This window comes from Aspergillus sclerotioniger (genome assembly GCF_003184525.1).
Source record: "Aspergillus sclerotioniger CBS 115572 chromosome Unknown BO94scaffold_14, whole genome shotgun sequence".
Classification (NCBI taxonomy): Eukaryota; Fungi; Ascomycota; class Eurotiomycetes; order Eurotiales; family Aspergillaceae; genus Aspergillus; species Aspergillus sclerotioniger.
Window position 1 is genome coordinate 964,692 of NW_020291004.1, and position 19,261 is coordinate 983,952.

General features: G+C 52.9%; 8 protein-coding genes across 8 annotated transcripts; 4 read left to right on the forward strand and 4 right to left on the reverse strand.

Moving 5' to 3' along the window:
* Nucleotides 1–731: 731 nt before the first annotated feature.
* On the reverse strand, nt 732–1,437 carry BO94DRAFT_535472 (uncharacterized protein). Its single transcript, XM_025611791.1, has one exon. It carries the CDS (start codon nt 1,413–1,415, stop codon nt 1,158–1,160), a length of 258 nt encoding a protein of 85 aa, XP_025467567.1. The 5' UTR covers nt 1,416–1,437; the 3' UTR covers nt 732–1,157.
* Nucleotides 1,438–2,595: 1,158 nt separating this feature from the next.
* On the forward strand, nt 2,596–3,613 carry BO94DRAFT_556814 (uncharacterized protein; the record flags this gene model as incomplete). The annotated part of the gene is made up of 3 exons (XM_025613893.1): nt 2,596–2,606; nt 2,852–3,023; nt 3,095–3,613. 3 exons carry the CDS (start codon nt 2,596–2,598, stop codon nt 3,611–3,613), a joined length of 702 nt encoding a protein of 233 aa, XP_025467568.1.
* Nucleotides 3,614–4,039: 426 nt separating this feature from the next.
* Nucleotides 4,040–5,234, forward strand: BO94DRAFT_575416 (cytochrome b-c1 complex subunit 6 family protein; the record flags this gene model as incomplete). The annotated part of the gene is made up of 3 exons (XM_025615074.1): nt 4,040–4,352; nt 4,563–4,685; nt 4,803–5,234. 3 exons carry the CDS (start codon nt 4,040–4,042, stop codon nt 4,865–4,867), a joined length of 501 nt encoding a protein of 166 aa, XP_025467569.1. The 3' UTR covers nt 4,868–5,234.
* A 262-nt stretch (nt 5,235–5,496) lies between these two features.
* Nucleotides 5,497–7,147, reverse strand: BO94DRAFT_466443 (putative cell surface receptor/MFS transporter (FLVCR); the record flags this gene model as incomplete). The annotated part of the gene is made up of 4 exons (XM_025608162.1): nt 5,497–6,315; nt 6,383–6,731; nt 6,812–6,924; nt 6,986–7,147. The coding sequence occupies 4 exons, from the start codon at nt 7,145–7,147 to the stop codon at nt 5,497–5,499; spliced, it is 1,443 nt and encodes a 480-aa protein (XP_025467570.1).
* Nucleotides 7,148–8,338: 1,191 nt separating this feature from the next.
* On the forward strand, nt 8,339–11,633 carry BO94DRAFT_76447 (involucrin repeat protein). The gene is made up of 3 exons (XM_025617655.1): nt 8,339–8,723; nt 8,801–11,446; nt 11,504–11,633. Exons 1-3 carry the CDS (start codon nt 8,556–8,558, stop codon nt 11,612–11,614), a joined length of 2,925 nt encoding a protein of 974 aa, XP_025467571.1. The 5' UTR covers nt 8,339–8,555; the 3' UTR covers nt 11,615–11,633.
* Nucleotides 11,634–11,647: 14 nt separating this feature from the next.
* On the reverse strand, nt 11,648–12,031 carry BO94DRAFT_76465 (uncharacterized protein). The gene has a single exon (XM_025617658.1). It carries the CDS (start codon nt 11,928–11,930, stop codon nt 11,682–11,684), a length of 249 nt encoding a protein of 82 aa, XP_025467572.1. The 5' UTR covers nt 11,931–12,031; the 3' UTR covers nt 11,648–11,681.
* BO94DRAFT_76464 (uncharacterized protein) lies at nt 12,032–14,274 on the forward strand. The gene has a single exon (XM_025617657.1). The coding sequence runs from the start codon at nt 12,134–12,136 to the stop codon at nt 13,790–13,792; it is 1,659 nt and encodes a 552-aa protein (XP_025467573.1). The 5' UTR covers nt 12,032–12,133; the 3' UTR covers nt 13,793–14,274.
* Nucleotides 14,275–17,415, reverse strand: BO94DRAFT_76463 (F-box and WD domain protein). Its single transcript, XM_025617656.1, has 2 exons — nt 17,022–17,415; nt 14,275–16,912 (listed from the first exon to the last, which is right to left on the reverse strand). Exons 1-2 carry the CDS (start codon nt 17,254–17,256, stop codon nt 14,757–14,759), a joined length of 2,391 nt encoding a protein of 796 aa, XP_025467574.1. The 5' UTR covers nt 17,257–17,415; the 3' UTR covers nt 14,275–14,756.
* Nucleotides 17,416–19,261: the final 1,846 nt, after the last annotated feature.

The window sequence follows — 19,261 nt, forward strand, 5'->3', positions numbered from 1 at the left end:
TTTGCCACAAAGAGTTTTGGTAGATGTTATTCGCGTACGTTTTTCAATACATCTAGTTGGAGTAGTTTAATATTTCATTTTTATGGGGATGCAAGAGTTCGCTCATTTTACACCAACTGCAGGTTGTAACTGCCTTGCTAAATACTGATCATCCATAGAGGCCTTTCGGACCCTTGTCCTTTGTGGTGAATCATGCTTTCAAAGATGGAAATCGATGATCAGAGCCCGGCCCAGTTCAGTGTTCCAAAGGATATTGTCGGAGCGAAGATCCTGATGCAGGACCCCCAATGTACGGATTTCCCTCACAGACTTGGATATACTTCTTTTCCTGATCGCACTATCAATATCTGTTTTGTCAACCACATCACCCCCCTCCCCCCCCAACCCATAAGTAGCATGTGGTGAATGGCTCCGGCCACATATGGCAAGTGATTCCTTTTCCGAAAATCGTATAAATGTATTTGGTGCAGGTGAGCTTGAAGGGTGCCCCGGATGCCCCGGATTTTCTCATATCAATGGAGCGGTCTGATACATTCATTTAGTTGATCTTCAATCAGTCTCACCACGCCCCAAGCGGTGGTAAGGTGCCGTTTGCTTTTACCGATCTGACGATGGCTCGACATTTGGACGCTTTTTATCCAGCTCGCCACGCTTCTTTAAACTAAGGAGGCAGTTCTGAGTACAAATATGCTTGCGACGCTTTGACTGCGGAACAGTCACAAATGACGCAGGGGGTGCGATATGGCTTAAAGTGACGTTTGGGTCAGAGTTAGGGTCTGTGAATTCTGTACAGCTGGATGTAGCCTTGCATAATTTATCTTGCGCCTGGGTCCGAATTGGTGATTTTCCTCTATAATCAGAGCATGAATAACTCTGTGGATAACGCCCAGAGCCTAGAAGATCTTTTTTGGTTGTAGACTTTTGACCCTGGACATACAGAATGCAATCAAAGCTCGTTAACCAGATTGGCAGTCTCGGTTACTTAGGTGGGGAGCTTTGTAGAGCTCTGTAGTAAGAAGAGTGGGTGTATCAGTATCATTGTCATGATGAACGCAGAATGCGTCAGACCTGGAACATGATACCCCACCTGTTTGAGCCTGGGCTTGAGACTCATTCAGTTATTCAACATTATCCCCATTCTATTATAGCTCCTTCACTTAGCGCGAGAAACTCGCAAACAGAGCTGTAAATCTCCTCTCTGTCCAGGCTTCGAACCGCAAGGGACACAACTTCTCAGTGGGCGGCCGTAAGGTTCCCCTCGTACAAGCGAATGGATGTGCAACCTTCAAACGCCTAGAAAGAGATTCAGGATGGTGGGGAATGGGCTCTAGAAAAGTCATCTTCCGAATTTGTTCTTGTTGCGTCAGATAGAGCTGATAGAACTGATACAGCTCATTATCTGGTCGGTTGCTCATATCTAGCATACAAATCGAGAGGGGAAGGAGTTAGGGAAAGAGGAAGATAGTCAGCCACAGAAAATGATAGTAGTATTCAGTTCAAAGATATGATTTGCCCATTGATTTCGACCAATGCTAAGCTTCAATTTCTGCCCCATCCCCAAATAGAAATCCGCCACTAAGTACTTACTTTCTTTGACACTTCACTATCCCCAGCTATACACAAAGAAACCAAGAAACCTCGCTTATAGTAGTCAGCCACGTCTCGAGGTGTTTAATAAGCATGTAGCAGCACGTTTTCCACATCATCTATCGAATTGCCCCTAAAAGGCATTGTCAAGCACCTAGAAGCATAGTAGTGGGATACGGTCGGCTCACGTGGCGCCCTCGTAAAAGCGGCAGGCTCCGTATCGGGCAACCGGACGGGACTTCCATGCAGCCAAACAGTTCAGTTATACTACCGAATAAGATAAGGTCTTGAGAGGAAACCCCCACCCCGGTTACTTTTCACCATCTGTATCACCGAATGCATCTTGTAGCGTAAGCCGAACGACTGAGAAGCAGTTCGTCCGTCCGTCCAGCCGCTCGAACCGAGATTCCCTAAGTTGAGCATATTGCAAATATTGGGACTTGGGAGCTTCCCCGCCTGACGGCCGCCCCGCGGACTTGGATCGACTCCCGCCTTCGGGCTTCACGGACTTGCTTTTCTTTCAGAATTCCCTGGGCGTCATCGCAAGCGTCAGGGAAAGATCATTTGTTGCATCTGTTGCTGGCTGTACTAACGAATCTCACTGAAACTGCTCTGTTTCATTGTTCCCCCCTGTGCCTTTTCCGGGGTGCACCACAATCCACAGATTGGACATCCGCAAGGCCGGGCCTGATATCAGTTGATTGCCTTGGGTCGTTCCATCCACTATCGGACCACATTAACCGGCCCTCGTTAGCTAACTATTTACTGGCTCTGTACTGTGAACTGGCGAGGAAACTCCTAGATTGTTTGTCTTGTCCTGAAACCTGGTGCTACCCACTGGCGGACTGTTTCAGCCCGATGTGGCCTTGGCTTCACCCTGCGCTCTGAAATCATTCTTCCAGTCATCACGGATTGATATTCCTTGACTTGCACGAGATCTGTCTGCATTCCGACGCAGTCTGCACTCCGTCACACGGACCATATCCTATATCTCGTGGCTTTGACAATATGTCGATCAAGTATGTAGATGTACCCCAGCACCTCGCCTGCGCTATTCCTATTGTTCGCTCTGCATGCCTTCAGTTCATGAACTCTTCATCAACTCTTCACTCTCATGTTGTTGTAGCAAACGGAACGGTCCCATTTTCGTTCGATTTCTACCATTCCTTTTGTTCTTTTTATGCATGCATATATTTAAAACCCCTCTAGCATGAAAAACATGACACCGAGGAATGACTACTAACGAGGATACCCAATACAATAGCTGGGTGATGTTACAAGGGCCAGAAGGCTTTGTTCGGCTACCCAATGAGCACCAGCTCTTCACATCTCCGCCGCGCACCAGCCTCTCTCTGCAACCCCTAGGTTCCAGTTCCAGCAAGGATACATTCTCCCTTCAGAGTAGTGCCGGCCAAATATATCTCACCAACCAAAGGGTATTTCCCTCTGAAAGTTATCGCTTATTTATTGGCTCGTTTGCTAAGTCTCCATTAACATACCATGACAGGTCGTTTACATCCCCGCCCAACAAACCAAGGACTTTGAGTCATTTTCTGCACCACTCTTGAATGTCCATGATGCCCATGTCACAGCGCCGTTTTTTGGACCAAATGCGTGGATGGCTCTTGTCCAGCCGGTATCTGGCGGAGGCATCCCCGCATCATTGCCCGCTGTACAGGTTAAGGTGACGTTCAAAGAGGGAGGAGCGTTTGACTTCCACAACAACTTCGAGAGAATCAAGGAACGTCTGCAACAGGCTGTCGAGAACACCCAGGCGACTAGTCGAGGCGCCCGAAACGTCGACTTGTCTGCTATCCATCTAGACGAGCTCCCTGCGTATTCCGGTCCATCGGGTGGCACATCTGGAGCTGGCCATGGTACTGCAAATCGGCCGTTGAGCCCACAGAGTCATCGCGCCGGTCAGGATACGGGCCCAGAACCCATGGAGCCCCCACCAGACTATGAGGAGGTACAGCAGCAGAGTGTCGCGGATGCGCTCGAGGAGAGACTGCGTCGGGCTAGTTGAGGCGCCCGAGTAGTACCACATAGGGGAGGGGTACTTTGATTAGATTGTCTCCTATCTTTTCTTGCCACAACTCTAGCATATGCTCCTTTCGGAGGCCTTCTAATTTTCCTGTATACTACTTTGGAGGTTATTATTGAATGAAACAAGGCTGCCTTCTTACCCATATCTATCTACACATACCGACATAAACAAAGACGGGACGGAAATGATATTACCGCATTAGTCACGGGCAGCAACGGGCCAATCACGTGGACGATAATTGAGACTTCGCCGGCGGCCGGGGTGTTCCGATTTTCCAGAGCCGGCAGAACGCCAAAGCTTCGAGTCGTAAAACCAACCAACCTCAATTCAATCTCGCACCGCACTCCAACCCCCCACACCCTCTCCAGTCAAACCCCTCAATTGACAATATCCCCACGGTTCAGGATGGGTCTCGCCGACTTTTTCTCCGACGTCATCTCCTCCTTCGGCTTCCCCGAGGCTCAGGCTGAGGCTCCCGCCGAGGCCGTCGAGCAGACCACCAGCCAGGAGGCCGAGCCCGAAGAGAAGCCCGCCGTGACCGAGGAGGAGGCCACCCCCGCCAGCGAAGAGACCTCCGAGGAGTCTGCTGCTGAGGAGACCCCCGCTGAGGAGGCCTCCGAGGAAGAGGAGCAGCAGGAGGAAGAAGAGGAGGAAGAGGAAGAGGAGGAGGAGGAGGAGGAGGAGGAGCCTGAGGACATCAAGCCCCAGCTGGAGGAGGGTGAGTTGTCATTCCCAGTCCTTCTTTCTATGTGCCCTTTTTCCTCGCGGGTTGTTGCTATATACGGGATCCGCAATAGTCGGTCAATGCCCGCTTACTCTGGGATAACCCGTCTATTTGTCATTGCGTTCCCGAGCCATTGACATCTTTCCTACCCATCTTCCTATCGCAATTAAACCAATTGAACCTTTCGCTAATCCAAATGTCCAGAGTGTGCCAACTCCGCCCAGTGCGCCCCCTACAAGCACCACTACGATGAGTGCGTCGAGCGTGTAACCCGGCAGCAGGAGGACGAGGACTACAAGGGTCCCAAGGAGGACTGCATTGAGGAGTGTAAGCAGCCCCAATATCATCATCATTGTTCCCAGACCATCCAACATCACTTTCCCACTCAACCAACCAAACCAACATTACCAATATAACTGCAAACTAACCATGCCTACCTCCCAGTCTTCCACCTCACCCACTGCGCTACCCAGTGCGCCGCTCCCAAGCTCTGGAAGTCCCTCAAATAAACGGGTCTCCTCAAAAACCCGCCAACTTCTCCTTTCGCGGTTGCCGTAATGACAATGACAATGAACCAATGGGTTGGATCCAACCAGGAAACGTCCTTCCGCAACTAGTCTTAGGGGAAGTCCTACGAAAGTTATTGATGGCGGTCTGCCGATGACGCATTGCATTGTCTTGGTCTCGGCACCCCTACGTGTTGTCGCGGTCGACGATGATGTATGTTAGATGAAGGACGGGGGAGGTCGGGCTGCGCCTTCAACTGTGTATGTACAGATAGCTGGTCTCTGCCTGTTTGAAACTGTGCTTTCTTATTTTTCCCTTTTTATATCGTTTCCTTGGGTTTTTATTAGATGAATATTATTTTTGGACTAGAATATGTGTTTCTTAGTATAGATGCTTGATCTGGTGGGTAGGAAGTATCGGTATGCTCCGCGTATAGAAGGTGGGTTGGTCTACCGAGTACATGGTGTGGTATGAAATTGGGTTGTATAAGGGCATCACATCATCACTCGTTGACATATCTTTTCTTGGCTTGTCTTATCATCAGAATCATTTCCCCCACCTTTTCTTGTACGTACTAACTGCTAACTAGCCCCAGGACACGGACGGAGCACTTACTTCCTCCCAGCAATACTCAACCCAACCCAAAAATGCCCTTCCTACCCTCATCCTCAACCCTACTCTCCTCAACCACCTCCCCCGCCTCCTCCAATTCCACCCCACGATCAATATCCAACCTCCGCCTCCTAACATCCCGACCAAAACATCCAATACAAAGCGGCCACGGGGCCGCCACGCCCGCCACCACAGCCGAGAAAATCAAAGCATTCTGCATATTCTGCGGCGGGGAGGCGCCGTCATCGGCCTTTAACGCATCCTGGATTAAAATGAAGACCGCGCCTAGTAACTGTCCACCTGTCCAGCAGATGGTGCTCCCGATTTCCGGGGAGAAGGGGTACGTGATTTCGACGAGATATTCGAGCACGACGGGGAGGAGGGCGAAGGAGGAGGCGCCGAGGAGGGAGCAGACGGTGTAGGAGGGGGCGATGCCGACGGGGCTGGGCGGGGCGAAGATCAGGGCGATGTAGGTGATTGCGACGATGGGGACGAGGATGCGGATGGTGAGGAGGTATTGCTTGTAGCGGTCTGTGAGGGGGGAGATTATGGCGGAGGCGATGAGGCCGACGATGATGAGCAGGCCGCCTGCTATGCCGGCTTCGGTTTCGGAGTAGGAGTAGGGTTCGAGGATTTGGTTTAGGAGGGAGGAGATGCTGTTGAAGAAGCCGACGTAGATGGAGAAGGGGATGAGGATGAGGTAGAATTCTAGGGTGCCGAGGAGTTGCCTGACTGCGGGGAGGAGCGGGGTGGAGGTGTCCGTGCTGGCGGAGGAGGCGCTGGGAGATGTTGGGGGGTGGGAGGGGAGGAAGAATGAGGGGAGGGCTGCGATTGTGGCCTTTTGGGGTTTGAGGTCGTGGTTAGTAGGTAGGTAAGTGAGTTGGGTGGTTGGGTCTATGGCTTACGATGATGGAGATATACAGAACCATGTTCGGGACGTCGCTGGGCCTCGTTGCCCAGAACGAATCGATCAGCTCGCCTAGTGCTGCGCCCAGTGGGTTGGCGAGAGTCGCTACAGCCGTGGCACTGGTGCGGCCCTGGTCAGAGAACCACAGGTCGCTATACCGAGTGGGTGCGCTGAGACAGAATGGCTGCGCCAGCCCGATGAGGATCTGCCCGAACATGGCCACCCCGAAGATGCCCCCTCGTGCTTTGGTACCTGCATATCGGATCCAGTTGCCCACGAGGAGGAGGGTAGAGGTGGTGATGATGGCAGGCTTAGGGCCGCCTTTGTTGAGTGTGAAGATCACGACGCTGATAGAGTGAGTCGTCTGGTCTGGCCTAGTCGCTTCCTGGCACCCAGAACAGGTGCAGGTATCCAGGGCTAAACTCACGGGCTGGCGACACAAAATGCAAAGAGGTACCCAGTGCTCATCCAGTTGATAGCGCTCTCGGAGACCCTGAAATGCTCGGCGGCAGTGGTTGATATCGAGGAGAAGGTCAACCACTAGATGATCATGACAGTCAGAATAGACCTCATTCTCATGGTTAGCACACTCAGTACTTACGTCCCAGCTGACGACGATGTTCAACAGCACGAGCTGTCCCAAACCCCAGAATCGCCGCTTATAGACCTTATAGACGGGCCCCGATGGAGGCAGCTCGGCTGGTACATCAGTTGCGGAGCCATGGTGCATTCTGAACGATACCTGGGGTGATTTGGAGTCCATGAGATAACGAACTGGTGGGTTGCGTAACTCGTTGGAGGGGAGCGGAGAAATGAGGGGAAGCAAGCAAGGAAGCAGTCAATCAGTGAAAGCCATCCACGGGGTCACGCCGTAGGTTTAATATTCTCTTGCCGAGACTTGATGGCGTCCATTGGTAAGACACGGATGAAGTGACCCAACGTTGGGTTACATGGGACTGCTCGACCGCTACTTTCATTTTTGGGAACTGGTCGTCTGTCTCATGATAGCCGGTTTCATCGTGCGTCTCTTGACGATCCGACCTCGGCTGAGGCCCATATGGTCTCAGGTGCCTGTGAATAGATCATGATCGTCGAGATGAAGACATTTTGTTGAACATCGCGTTCTTGATCGGAACTCTCTGGTACTGTCTTGCATTGTTGATGGGCGTCTTTTTCGGCAATAGGCCCATTATATCATATCGATCAGATAGACGACAGTCACATGGGATGAAGCGGGCAGATCGCCGTGTCCGGATCGATGGAGGCACTGGCGATGGATGATGTGTCGAGAGTCAACCAGGAAAACCAGTTACTGTACATGAGCACATCTCACAAGCACACCCAAGGCCCCAAATCGATCAAGGGAATGATATCCGCCGGCGCAGATTAAAGGTGGTTCATTCGAGCCGGATCCGAGCCCGGTGGAGCAGAACCAGAGAGAAGAGCCGTTAGTTGTTTCAGGGGAATTCCGGGGTTGACGCGCTGGTTTAATAATAGAAATTAGAATGGCCGTTGCCCAGGGACATTCCATCCATGGTCAGACAAGTCTGTCAGTGCCAGATGTTCCATGACAGGTGCTCTGTAAAGAAAAGTACACACTTTGTGGGAGAAGAAAGGGAGACCAACCGGGGACGCGAGGCGACGATCCCGCGCATCTTCTTCAGCTTCAGCTTTTCCTCCTCCCAGTTTCTTCCCAGTAGCCCGATGGGATAGATCACTTTCGACACGCAAACCCATCCACCATGCCTGTCCACACCTCTAGGCTCTCGGAGTAATTCTCAAGACCATGGCCCCATCAGGGGGCGCGGCCTGCAGCGTATCTCAGATTCATTGCTCCGATCGAGCTCGAATTGTCCGCCTTTCTTCCGGTCGGCTCAGCCCTCTTTTGGCGCAGATCCATCGCGGGCTCCGCTCGCCTCCCTTTTATCTTCTTGACACCACGCCCTTCTGCGCTCCCTTCGTCCTGTCAGCCATCGTCTTCCTCTCTCCTTCTACCCTTTCACTCTTCCACTGCTGATTGTACGGTTGGAAGAATCGTTCTGGCGGCAACTCCGGCTGTCGCGAAGGATGGATGTTGCCTGCTGACCCGCCAGCCTCTTGATTGATCGATCGTTCGTGCGGACTGCTTATTCTTTGGCCGCTGTCGTTGTCCGACCCTTGAAAACACGACCATGAATTCCCTTGACATCCGGTCCAGCCAGTCTTCTTATGGCGAGCCCACGCCCTTTGCTGCCGCTGCCTCGTATGGCGCTCCGCAACCGCCCCCAACCAAGGTGCTGATGGAAGGCTACCGCGACGCCCTTGACCCCCAACCCGCGGAGAAGCCGCGCTACGCTCCGGTTGGTGTTCCTTTCGCTACGCTGCTTGCGACAAGGCTAGACACAGTACTAATCACCCCTTTGCGGCGGCTCCTTAGATCAATACTGCGCACCTCCAAAGCTCCGAACCGCTCAATACCCATGACCCTGTCGCCATGTACCTGCTGACTGAAACCGCCATGACCGATAGCACACACTACGAGATCCTGTCATTGGAGGAAGTTGAGACACTGAAAAAAGAACACAAGTTCTTGTCGAGTCGGTTGAATGCCGCCAAAGGGAACTTAGCCCTGGAAATGAAACTGCGCGATGCGGCCATGTCGCTAAGCAGACTTTACACGTCCAAGAGCCCCAGTGCAAACGGAGAATATGACCTAGATTCATCCCCGAATTCCCGTCAGAGCCGCAGAAGCCTCCTGGGACCCAATGACCCGGCCATGGATAAGACGGAAGAAGAGCTTGCGCTGAGCACCCGGAAATGCGAAGAGCTGGCGCAGGAGATCTGGACCCTGGAGCGCAGAGTACAACAAGTCAACAATAGGCTGCTGGAGCATACGGCCGGGATTTTGCAGATGACACATAAGGGCCTAAAGAAAAACCTCCAGAATAACGTCCCCGACACCCCCGAGAGCCTCTCCAGCCACAACACACGCGCCAGCGTGGACGACTTCGACGATCGGAGTTTCTATAAGCCGACCGAGCATCTTGATGGGTCTCACGGACATGGACCACGGGAGGGGCCAGTTTTGAACGGACTGGGCCTGGAGGCAATCCAGGATACGGAAAGAAGATTGGAGTATCTGAGTGGAAAGGTGCGGGACATGATCCTCCAGTCGAACCCGAACCATGAGCTCGCGCCTATCCCGCAACCCTCTCATGAAGAAGGTCCAGTCAGTCCTACAGCAACGGTCGAAGCACATCTGGCATATATCGAGAATGGAATGGAAATGCTCAGCTCGAACCCTTCGGGTAGCCTGCCCCAGAGCCGGGCTGTCGACTCCGAGTCGGAGCAACAGTTAAAGGAGATTAATGCACGGTTGTACAGCGTCATCCAACAGTCGGGGATACCCCATGTTCAAACCCTGCCTCCTCCACCAGACCCGTCCCACGGCGACATGGCGAAACAATTCGGCTATCTCAGTGCTGGTATTAATGGACTTGAAGAGCGGATCGACAAACTGCTTGAACAGAAGAGCATTCTCACGACCCAAATCCAGCAACAACGAGAGCTGAACTCCAAGTCAGATGCCGAGCGAGATGCGCACATCGCGGACTTGGGTGAACAGCTGGCCCACGTCCGGAAAGACCTCGAGCTCTCAGAGAGCGAAGGTCAGCAGTCCAGGGATGCGTTGGAACATGCCATGGAACAGCTGGAAGCTATGCGTCAGGAACTGGCAAGCCATCAGGAAGAGCACAAAATGGAGGATACCTCTGGCGCTTTGACATCCGAGAAGGAAGCCCGTGCACGCGCTGAGGCCGAACTTGAACATTTGCAGGTTGTCATGAAGGAACTTCAACATGAAAAGGACGCCCAAGCCGAGGCCCATGAAGCGCGGGCCCGGGCGGAAAATGAACTTGCTCAGTTGGAAGCCCATGTGGAAGAACTCCGATCCCAGCATGCCACTCGTACGGAGGAGCTCACCGTAGCCCACTCCCAAGCAGAGGGTGAAATCACGCGTCTGCAGGGGGTGATTGTCCAGGTGCAGGGTGAAACCGATGCTAAGGTGGAGGCGGCCACCGAGGCTCATCTTCAACAACTTCGCTCCCAATCTGATGCTCACACGGAGGAGCTTACCGCAACCCGTTCACAGGCAGACAGTGAAATTGCACGTTTGCAAGATCTGATCAATCAGCTTCAGAATGAAGTGGGTTCAAAGGCGGAGGCGTCAGAAGCCCACGAGCGCGCAGAACAACAAATCTTGCAATTGGAAGAGACCATGCAGCAGATCCGCAATGAATCGGATGCCCAGATCAGAGAGGCTACGGAATCCCGGGTGCAGGCCGAGAGCGAGGTTGTTCGTCTGGAGACCTTGTTGGGCCAACTTCGTGCCGATATGGAACCTCAGCTAAAAGAAGCAACAGAGGCGCGTACGCAGGCTGAGGGCGAAGTTTCCCGGCTGGAAGCTACATTGAACCAGCTTCGAGCTGATGTGGAGGTGCTCGAGACCCAGCACAAACAAGTGACTGAGGCACGCACTAGCGCCGAAGAGAACGCCACGCGCTTGCAGGCAGAGTTGACGGAGATGGAAGGCGAAGTCGTACGGGCCCAAACCGAGCTTACGATGGCCAAGGCCGAGCTCGATGGCGCCTATGGATCTCGAGCTCAACGGGCCGCTGATATCGCGGCTAACCCTGCCATCCAGAGAGAGTTTGATGAGTTGAACACGAGAAACCTCGAGCTGGCCGAAGAACTTGCGGCTCTGAAGGCCGGCAAGCCTGGGAGCAGCGATTTGCAACACCGAGTGGAGGCACTAGAGCGAGAACTCCGGGAGACGGTTGATGATTACGAAGCAATGACGAAGGCTAGCATTGAATTCGAGAGAGAGCGTGAAAGATTCGAGAGCGTCATTGACGCGCTGCGGGACCGCTGTGAACAACTGGAGACACAGCTCAACGAGGAACGGATCAATTGGATGGGCAGTGGGCGAGATGGCCACTACGAGACCACGTCGACGATGGTGTTGAAGAATGAATTCAAGAAGATGATGCGGGACACGCGCGTTGAGAACATGAAGATCCTCAAGGTAAGCCGATTTCGGTCTGGTTGGCATCGTATACTCTTGGCTAATGTTCAAAATCAGGCGGAACAAGAAGAACGCCGGCGGCTGGAAAGCTTGATCCGGAATCTGAAGAAAGAGCAGGCGAATTTGACGGGCAAATCCAGCCCCAGTCAGGGTATTCCCGTTCAATGATCGTCATGAGTGCTTGCTTGCTTGCTTGTGATGATATCTCATTCACCGTAAACATTAATAATGTCTGTTAATAACTACCCCTCATGCGTCTCTTTCTTGGTACTCGATCCCAATGGGCATATAGAGAAGACCAGCTACTGGCATCGCGACGCAAGAATCCCGGCTTCCACCTGCGGTCCTTTAATAAGGCGCCTATCACAAGCACGACGTCGGGACAGATGAGTACGACTCCAGCGACAAGGAACGCGCGCCGGCAGGGTGTGACCGGGGGCTGTATCGCGGTTAGAGTAATTTCATTCCTGTCGTTGTTTTTCATCTTGCACAAGGTCGTTCCTTCTTCCTCTTCTTCTTCTTCAACTTGTTGTGCACCTCCCCTTCAGGAAAGTGCCAGGGACGAAGACTTATCTTCACGCAGTTGTTGTCCTTCCGTACATTCCCATCCCTCCTTCATCTTCTTGTCGGTGTACCTCGGACGTCAGAGTGAATCTCCTCAGAAGCTCGATTCATTTGCATGGCATCATGGTCGCTCGGTTCCAGAGAGCGTTATCTGCCCAACATGGCTCGTCTGACGAAGAGGAAGCCTTTGCAACAGAAGGTGGCCCTCCTGGAGAAGCCGCACAGCACGGCAATGTGGCCTTGTCAGAATCGGTGCTGAGCGAGGAAAGTTCTATATTCAACGCTCTAAGGACAAACTCTGGGACTGAAGACGCTGGCCCGAGACTTGGCCCCGGTTGTCCAACACATGGCAATGCGGATAGCAGGATAGCAGCCAATATGGCCATGTTCATTCCCCTCGCACCAGAGGCGACGGACGCTGCCCAGCGGCTGAACCGCGAGCCGAAGTATTGCGCGGAACAGAAATCCCAGTCTTCTGGCTGGCATCCTCAGTTATCTCTGGACAGCCGTGTGTTATCCACAGACGAAGGGAAGGCGATAGTAGCATCACCCCCAGACGATTCGTTGAAGCAACACCTCCTTGACGCGTTGCATCTCCGGAAGGCAGTTAGTCTCAATGATGCGGATGATACCTCCAGGACATTCAAATGGCCTGGAAGTCACGACTCGCCCGTGAGCCCTGTCCTTCCCAGTTATCCTCCGCCAGTACGAGCGCCCACTCCGCCTGGGCTCCCATCTTTTGGTACTCGAGAAGCCGTCTATTACTCCGCCCAATATCCGGTTCGCTCTGCCACCATCAGTGGGCAAGTTCAGCAACCCGCTCCAAACTCGGCCAGTAACGCTTGCAGGCGTGTTTCCAATGGCACTAGGGCTGGGTCTTACGGAGGGATGCTGCGAAGGTTCCTCAGTTTTTCTTCATCCACTCCCACGCAACCTAAACGACAGGCATACACCGTGGCAAGGGCAGAAGATGGTACCGCTGTCCAAGGTCGCTTTCCTTACAGACAGAGTGGACACGGGATGAATCTAGCCAGACGATTAGAGGATCATCCGTTCCACCGAACTGCCGTCTCTGCAGTCCCAGAAGATCACGTCGACGTCGATGGCGGTGCTAGGCAGAACGATGCGGACCACCGCGACTCAAAGCAGGAGCAGGCCGACCCTGTGGAGCCTTTGAATCTAGGCGCGGGCCGTCGGATGCGAAGAGCTCGTCCCCAGATTGCCCTGAATAGCTTACTACCTTTGCCTCGCCCTGTTCTGGCGGACACACCACAACGGCCTGTCTCAGCAAATCCTTCTCTTCCTACATGCAGGGTTGACTCTTTTCACACTTGCGCTTCTCACTCACAAGTTCCTGGCGTGTCTAGGCACACAGAATCCCTCGATGCTCCCCAAGGCGCTGAGAGATCGGGCGATTCTGCGGCATGCTTCCTTGCACCCACGCAGTCACCCCCAGTATCCACAGCACAAGAAGGATGTCGATTAGCTAACGTCCCCACTGGCCCTTGGCTACAATCGCTACGTATCGTCAACTCCTGGTTTTTCTGTTGCTTGGGTGCTCGGAATGAGCGAGATACCGTCATTTATTCGAATACGACCTCCAATGACACATACGTGACTGCAAGAAGCCACGCATCAAATGACAGCGCAGGGGAACGTCCTCGCCCTAGTGGCCCTGAAGACCAGGCCCAAAGCCCGCGACGGTGGTTCTCAGAAACCTGGATGTCGCTCCAGATGTTTGCTTCTCGCAACTTCCTGGCTATGAGCCCGATGCCGGCTTAAGTCATCAAGACCAGTATACTTTGTGTAAGGTTGTTGTATCATCAGCACATATATTGTGATGGGGTGCGCCGGATACAATTGGTTCTTAACTGCTTTCCAGCCTTGAAAGGCGATGCTCGGCGGCAACTAGTAAATATGCAAGATGATTCATCGGGGTGTTGTTTGCTTTGATTGTTGAAGCTGCTAGCGCTATCCTCTAGAAATGTGACTACATACAACAAGGCCTAATTGCTGGCATTGCTATTACCTAAGTCATAGATGAACAACAGGCGTAGTCATTTCGTATCAGCTAAGACATGAACCAACCGACTCCATCGCTCCTATGCCGAAATGCTCTAAGAAGGAAATATGAACAGACACATGAAGCCTGTCAAGGCCAACATTGATTATTCATCCATGGGGGGAAAGGGCGACAAGCGCGCCACTGGAAAAATGTAAACACGCATATTCTCATGCAATATGGACAAAAGATGAAATCACGGTAAGAGAAGGGGGGAAAAATTGCCCCTAATGCATAAGAAAATATATCAAGAAAGGGGGGAGAAGAAGGCAAGGAATGAAGCAGAGGAGAGAGAAATGAAACTAAAAATGCTTTCATGAACCGGTGGATGAAGAAGCCTTCTACCTCACTTCTACACATGCTGATGGTTGATCATTAATTACAAGCCGGTAAAGAATTGACATGCTTCTCTTAGGTCCTCATCATCAGCGGCGAAATCCCATCCGACGATTCTTGGATCCTGACTCGCGCAAATGATCTTCTGCGCGTCGAATTGAAGCTTGAAGATTCTGGAGGTGGGCGGCTGGGCTGGGGCAGTGGCTATCCGGTTCAGTCGGGGATGGGGGTGCTGCGTTGCTGCCGCTGCCGCTAGGACGGGGTTCATGATGGGAGGTGGTCGATTTGCGCCTTGTTGGGCGGTGATTGGGTTTTGGACGTGATGGCCTGTCATAAGGAGGGATGGGTTTACGGCGGGGTTCGCAGGTCCTTGAGGCCGGGGCCCCCTTGCTGTTGTTCGGTCGGATTGGCATTCGTTGTAGGCCAACGGGATGGTAATGGTTGTTGTTGTCCTTGGCCCTGACCGGCAGGGCCCTGCGTCTGACCCTGTTGTGCTCCTCCGGCTGCTGCTGCCGCCGCCGCGGCAGCTTGGATCTGCTGGGCAAAGGCGTTGGACTGTGCAATCATTTTGTTTCGTGCGGCGGCATCTTGGTTGCTGTATGAGGCATTGGCAGCGGCTTCTGCCTGCCGGAGTTTCTGTCCCACCACCCAGTGGCCTTCGTTGTCCTTTTTCCAGATGATGATGGTCTCATCGTACGAGCCGGAGACAATCCTTCCCCAATGACTTCCGCCTCCGCCCGGAGGAATCCTGGCCCCTAGGGCCTTGATGTCTCGTGGATTCCGGGAACCGTTGGTATTTTGCTGATACCCTGCACGCCGAAGGGCACGAGGGCCGACATCTACGTTGGCACCGGAGCGCTGAGCATCCCGGAAATCGTTGTCGACGGCAAGAGCTTCCATTCGTAAGGTTTCTTCGGCCCCGGGGAGGTCGCCGAAACCAGCCTGGACTGTCCGGACGAGGTTGGCGTGTCCTTGTAGGCAGGCTACTTCGGCGCCGGAGGCGTGGTCGAAAATGCGCACTGTATCGTCGTTGCTTCCACTGATTATACGTTTGCTGTCAAACTGAACGCACGCAATGCCCTTTTCGTGGCCTATCACGGTCTTTCTGCAGGAGCCATTGCGGAGGTTCCAGACCTTGATCAAGCGATCGCCCGAGGCGGAAACAACTTCATCTTCGTTAATCTGAATGGCGTTGACTGCGGCAGTGTGCCCTTCGAGGATCATTAACAACGAGTAAGGCGATAAGGTTCGAATGTGGTTCTTGGCGATTTCGGCTTCGAGTACAGGTGAGGGGATCTCGCTCGTGTCGACAATGTACGATGGATACGAGACCCCTGAACCCTGGAAAACATTGGGATAGTCCTTGTCAGCTGGCGAGAGCTGATTTCGGTTCCAGATCTTGATGAGTTTGTCCTTCGAACAGGTCACTATGTACCGCTGATCGAATCGAAGATTAAGAACAGAGTCGTCATGAGCCGGGGCAATCTCGTGCAGTTTTTCTCCGGTGGAAAACCGCCATATTATAACATTCTTATCGCTGCTTCCTGACACGATGATGTCCTCAGATGGGCGAGGATCAAATTGAAGACAGAGAACCGATTTGGTGTGACCTTGGAGAGGTGGATGCCAGAGCCGCTTTGTGTCCAGATCCCATACTCGAATCGTTTTATCCCTACTGCCACTAACCAACCATTTCCCGGAGAACTGAATCGCATACACACATTCCTGATGGGCTTCTTCCATATGGGATGGGTGTGGAAGTTGAAAGTTCGTGAAACGACCTTTGGCCCAGTTGTCTTCCAGTCGTCTCCGTTGCTGATACAGATATGGCCAATTGATCTTGGCAGCGCCGTTGGGCATTCGGATCAGCAGCGATGAGTTTGAGCGGCGCGAAGTCGTTGATATTGTTTGTACGTTTGATTTGGAATGGCCGGATCCTGACTGGGAATCACGTTGAGTGCTAGAAGTTGGCGATTGTTGTCCGGCAGAGAGCAGCGTTCCTCGATCGTTCGACGCATCACCCATGGGATGGTCACCTTCAGTATCTGCTTCTACAACGGCCTGCAGCCCATTTCCCTGCACCGCCTCATTGTTATCCAGAGATCCTGTAGTTCGAGAGTCTAGCCAGCTGGGAGGTACGCGCTTCTTCTGTTTCGGTTCACCGAGATCCGGATCTGCATATCTCAACCGCGATTTGCGAAGTTGAGGAGACGATAATCCCGAGTGCTCCTGTTCGTAGGTGCGAACGGCATCAATGTCGACCCGCCAGCCCTCACTGATATACAAGTCCCTCCAGAGGCGGGAATCGAAGATGCGGCTGCGCCAAGCGCGCGATGCCAGGGACGCGGTCAACAGCGTCTGAGGATCGAGGTAGGAAAAGATATCGGAGGTAATTTCGGGAGGGAGCTTGAGCACTGGGTCCATGTGCAGTAGAGGCGCCAGTCGTTCAACCACTGAGGCGACAGTGGATGTACGCAAGGTCCGTAAAAGATTGTAGGCTAGCTCTATATGAAACGCCACAGTCTGTCAGCAAGTTGGGCGATCGCACCAGGGAGCTGGGCACAAAAGAAACCTTGCGCCGGACGTGGATCAGGGAAAGGGGGTTGTACGCACCGGCTCTCTCGGCCTCGCCATAAGCATGAACCCAGTCGGGGAGCGGCATCACATCATCCGGGGACGGGTTCAGGAACTCCTTGTCGGGCTGGCTTTTGGTTTCATCGGAGTAACCCTCGTCAAGCTTGAAGGGCGCAGACAGCGAGGGGGCGGTGAAGTCGGAGGAATAGCTGGCGGCGCCCTGGAGCAACCGGAGACGAGGGATGATCGGAGTTTGCGCGGTGTCCCTCGCCATGAGGTCTCTGGGAAATTTGCCTCCCTCAATATTTCTAGCCTCCTTATCCCCCTCCGTTGGGATGAAAGGGCGCGAAAGGCAGGACGGGCCTATTTGCTTCTACCGGGGTGAGGTCTCGTGGTGCTTCGGGTGGTGCTTCGGGCCCCTACAATAACACTATGAAGCAAAGAGGCGGGCTGGACCAACTGGACCCTTTCCTTCAGTAGGGTAGGGAGAAAGAGCTATTGGCACAACCACATGAACGGGGGAGGCAGAATAAGGGCCGGACAGAAGTAAGGCCGAGAAAGAAGAAATGATGAAATAGTTAGTTAGCAGACCATGGCGGTGATGAAGGACAGTAAGGTGTGGATGGGGGAAAGCTGTGGAAGTGAGTTGGAAGTTCGGCGAGGGCCTGACGGCAGTGACTCGTCACGTCCAAATCATGGGCCTGACGGGTATTATTTACCGACGAGGGAACCACCCCCAACGGGGATGGAACCCTCTGGATGGGAGGACTAGGTAGGAGGGTAGGAATCTTTGTCCCTTCTGCTCATTTGAATAGCGTAGTATTCAGTATCCACTGACTATTGGGCTGTCAGTCATGAGGGAGTCACCCCAATTTCCCAATGACTGGCTGACAGGATTGGAGATGGTTACACCATCCTCCTACTGCGGCAGGTTGTCACTGCCAGGCAAGGGGAGGCGGTATGTAACTTACACACGCCTGGCAGGGCTGGGATGCAGCAGAAGCAGCAGCGACTAACTGTAAGGTACCTACCTAGATACTTCCATCCTTCCCAGCCTACCTACTAGTACCCTTTCCACTAGTTGGTGTGTCCTGCAATCATGGATTATCATTATCATAGTTATGCTCCGGCATGCCTATCCTCAATAAGAATAGTACCTTAGTAGGTATTTACTACCAGCTCCTCGGGGGCTCGGATCAATCCACCATCGTCATCCAACCCTGAAACTGATGGACATCCACTCCTGTCACTTCCCCAGCCAATGAAGGCGCCAGTCCCCAGGGGTCCGATGGGGTCACTACCTAGTAGTAGTACCTACTACCTACTCACTATCGCGCGCCTACCTACGGAGTGAGTAGTAAGGATGAACTCTCGCGACGATGGTGGTATCTGGTATCATGAGTCGGGGACAGTATGCAGGTCGGACAACCTAAGTACGATGTGCATGCGGGTGCACCTGCTTAGTCCATAAGAACTATGGGAAAGGAAGCAACATTTGTACGGACTTTCGCAGGAGAGTCTTAATCTGGAGCAAGCACGAGCATGATGGAAGCCACTGACCCCGACTAGTCCAAATCTCAAACAGTTGGTGTGAGAGGAGTCTTCATGCAGCCGATGCCGCATCCAATCTGCTTCTTTCTTCTCTAATCCCTACCGGGGCCAACCCCAGCTTTTTTCGAATCTGCCTGGATTTGAATAATTGGGAGTGGGATTTGAATTAATCTTGTGGTGCAGCAGACAATCACCATCTAGTATCTACATACTTACACAGGTCCTGAAGATTCCAGATGCGGCATTGTTGTTGTTCTTCTTCATTCCTTTCCGTTGCCCGTCTCTCCCAGATATTCATTATTATTATTATTATTCATTCCCCTCATTTCACATACTTCCGTCCTCTTTCCTTTTTCCTTCTTAATACTACCCATCCTTTGCTCTGGTATTTTGCCTCCTCCTCCTCCTCCTCCTCCTCCTCCTCCTCCTCCTCCTTCTCCTCCTCCTCTTCCTTCTCCTTCTCCCCTCATCCCCTCATCTTTCTCCTCCTTCTCTCCCACTTTCTCTCTCTCTCTCTCTGTCTGTCTTTCAATTCCCCCCTCTCCACCCACCCACCACTTCATCCACACCCCCTTTATCTCGCCCTTGTGTAAAGTAAGTAGTTAGTTGTCAATCCTTCTGACGCGCGCTACCACCCAGTCGGGCAACAGGACCACTGACTGGCCTGGACTCTCTCTCCCTCTGTGTCTCTTGTCGTCGTCTCCTGTCTCCTCTCTTACTCCATCTCT

Coding starts and splice junctions, on each gene's coding strand:
- BO94DRAFT_535472 (XM_025611791.1), bottom strand. CDS start 1,415: ATGAGCAACCGACCAGATAATGAGCTGTATCAGTTCTATCAGCTCTAT.
- BO94DRAFT_76447 (XM_025617655.1), top strand. CDS start 8,556: ATGAATTCCCTTGACATCCGGTCCAGCCAGTCTTCTTATGGCGAGCCC. Junction 8,724..8,800: donor AGAAGCCGCGCTACGCTCCG/GTTGGTGTTCCT, acceptor GCGGCTCCTTAG/ATCAATACTGCGCACCTCCA. Junction 11,447..11,503: donor AGAACATGAAGATCCTCAAG/GTAAGCCGATTT, acceptor GTTCAAAATCAG/GCGGAACAAGAAGAACGCCG.
- BO94DRAFT_76465 (XM_025617658.1), bottom strand. CDS start 11,930: ATGAAAAACAACGACAGGAATGAAATTACTCTAACCGCGATACAGCCC.
- BO94DRAFT_76464 (XM_025617657.1), top strand. CDS start 12,134: ATGGTCGCTCGGTTCCAGAGAGCGTTATCTGCCCAACATGGCTCGTCT.
- BO94DRAFT_76463 (XM_025617656.1), bottom strand. CDS start 17,256: ATGGCGAGGGACACCGCGCAAACTCCGATCATCCCTCGTCTCCGGTTG. Junction 16,913..17,021: donor TGGCGAGGCCGAGAGAGCCG/GTGCGTACAACC, acceptor CGTTTCATATAG/AGCTAGCCTACAATCTTTTA.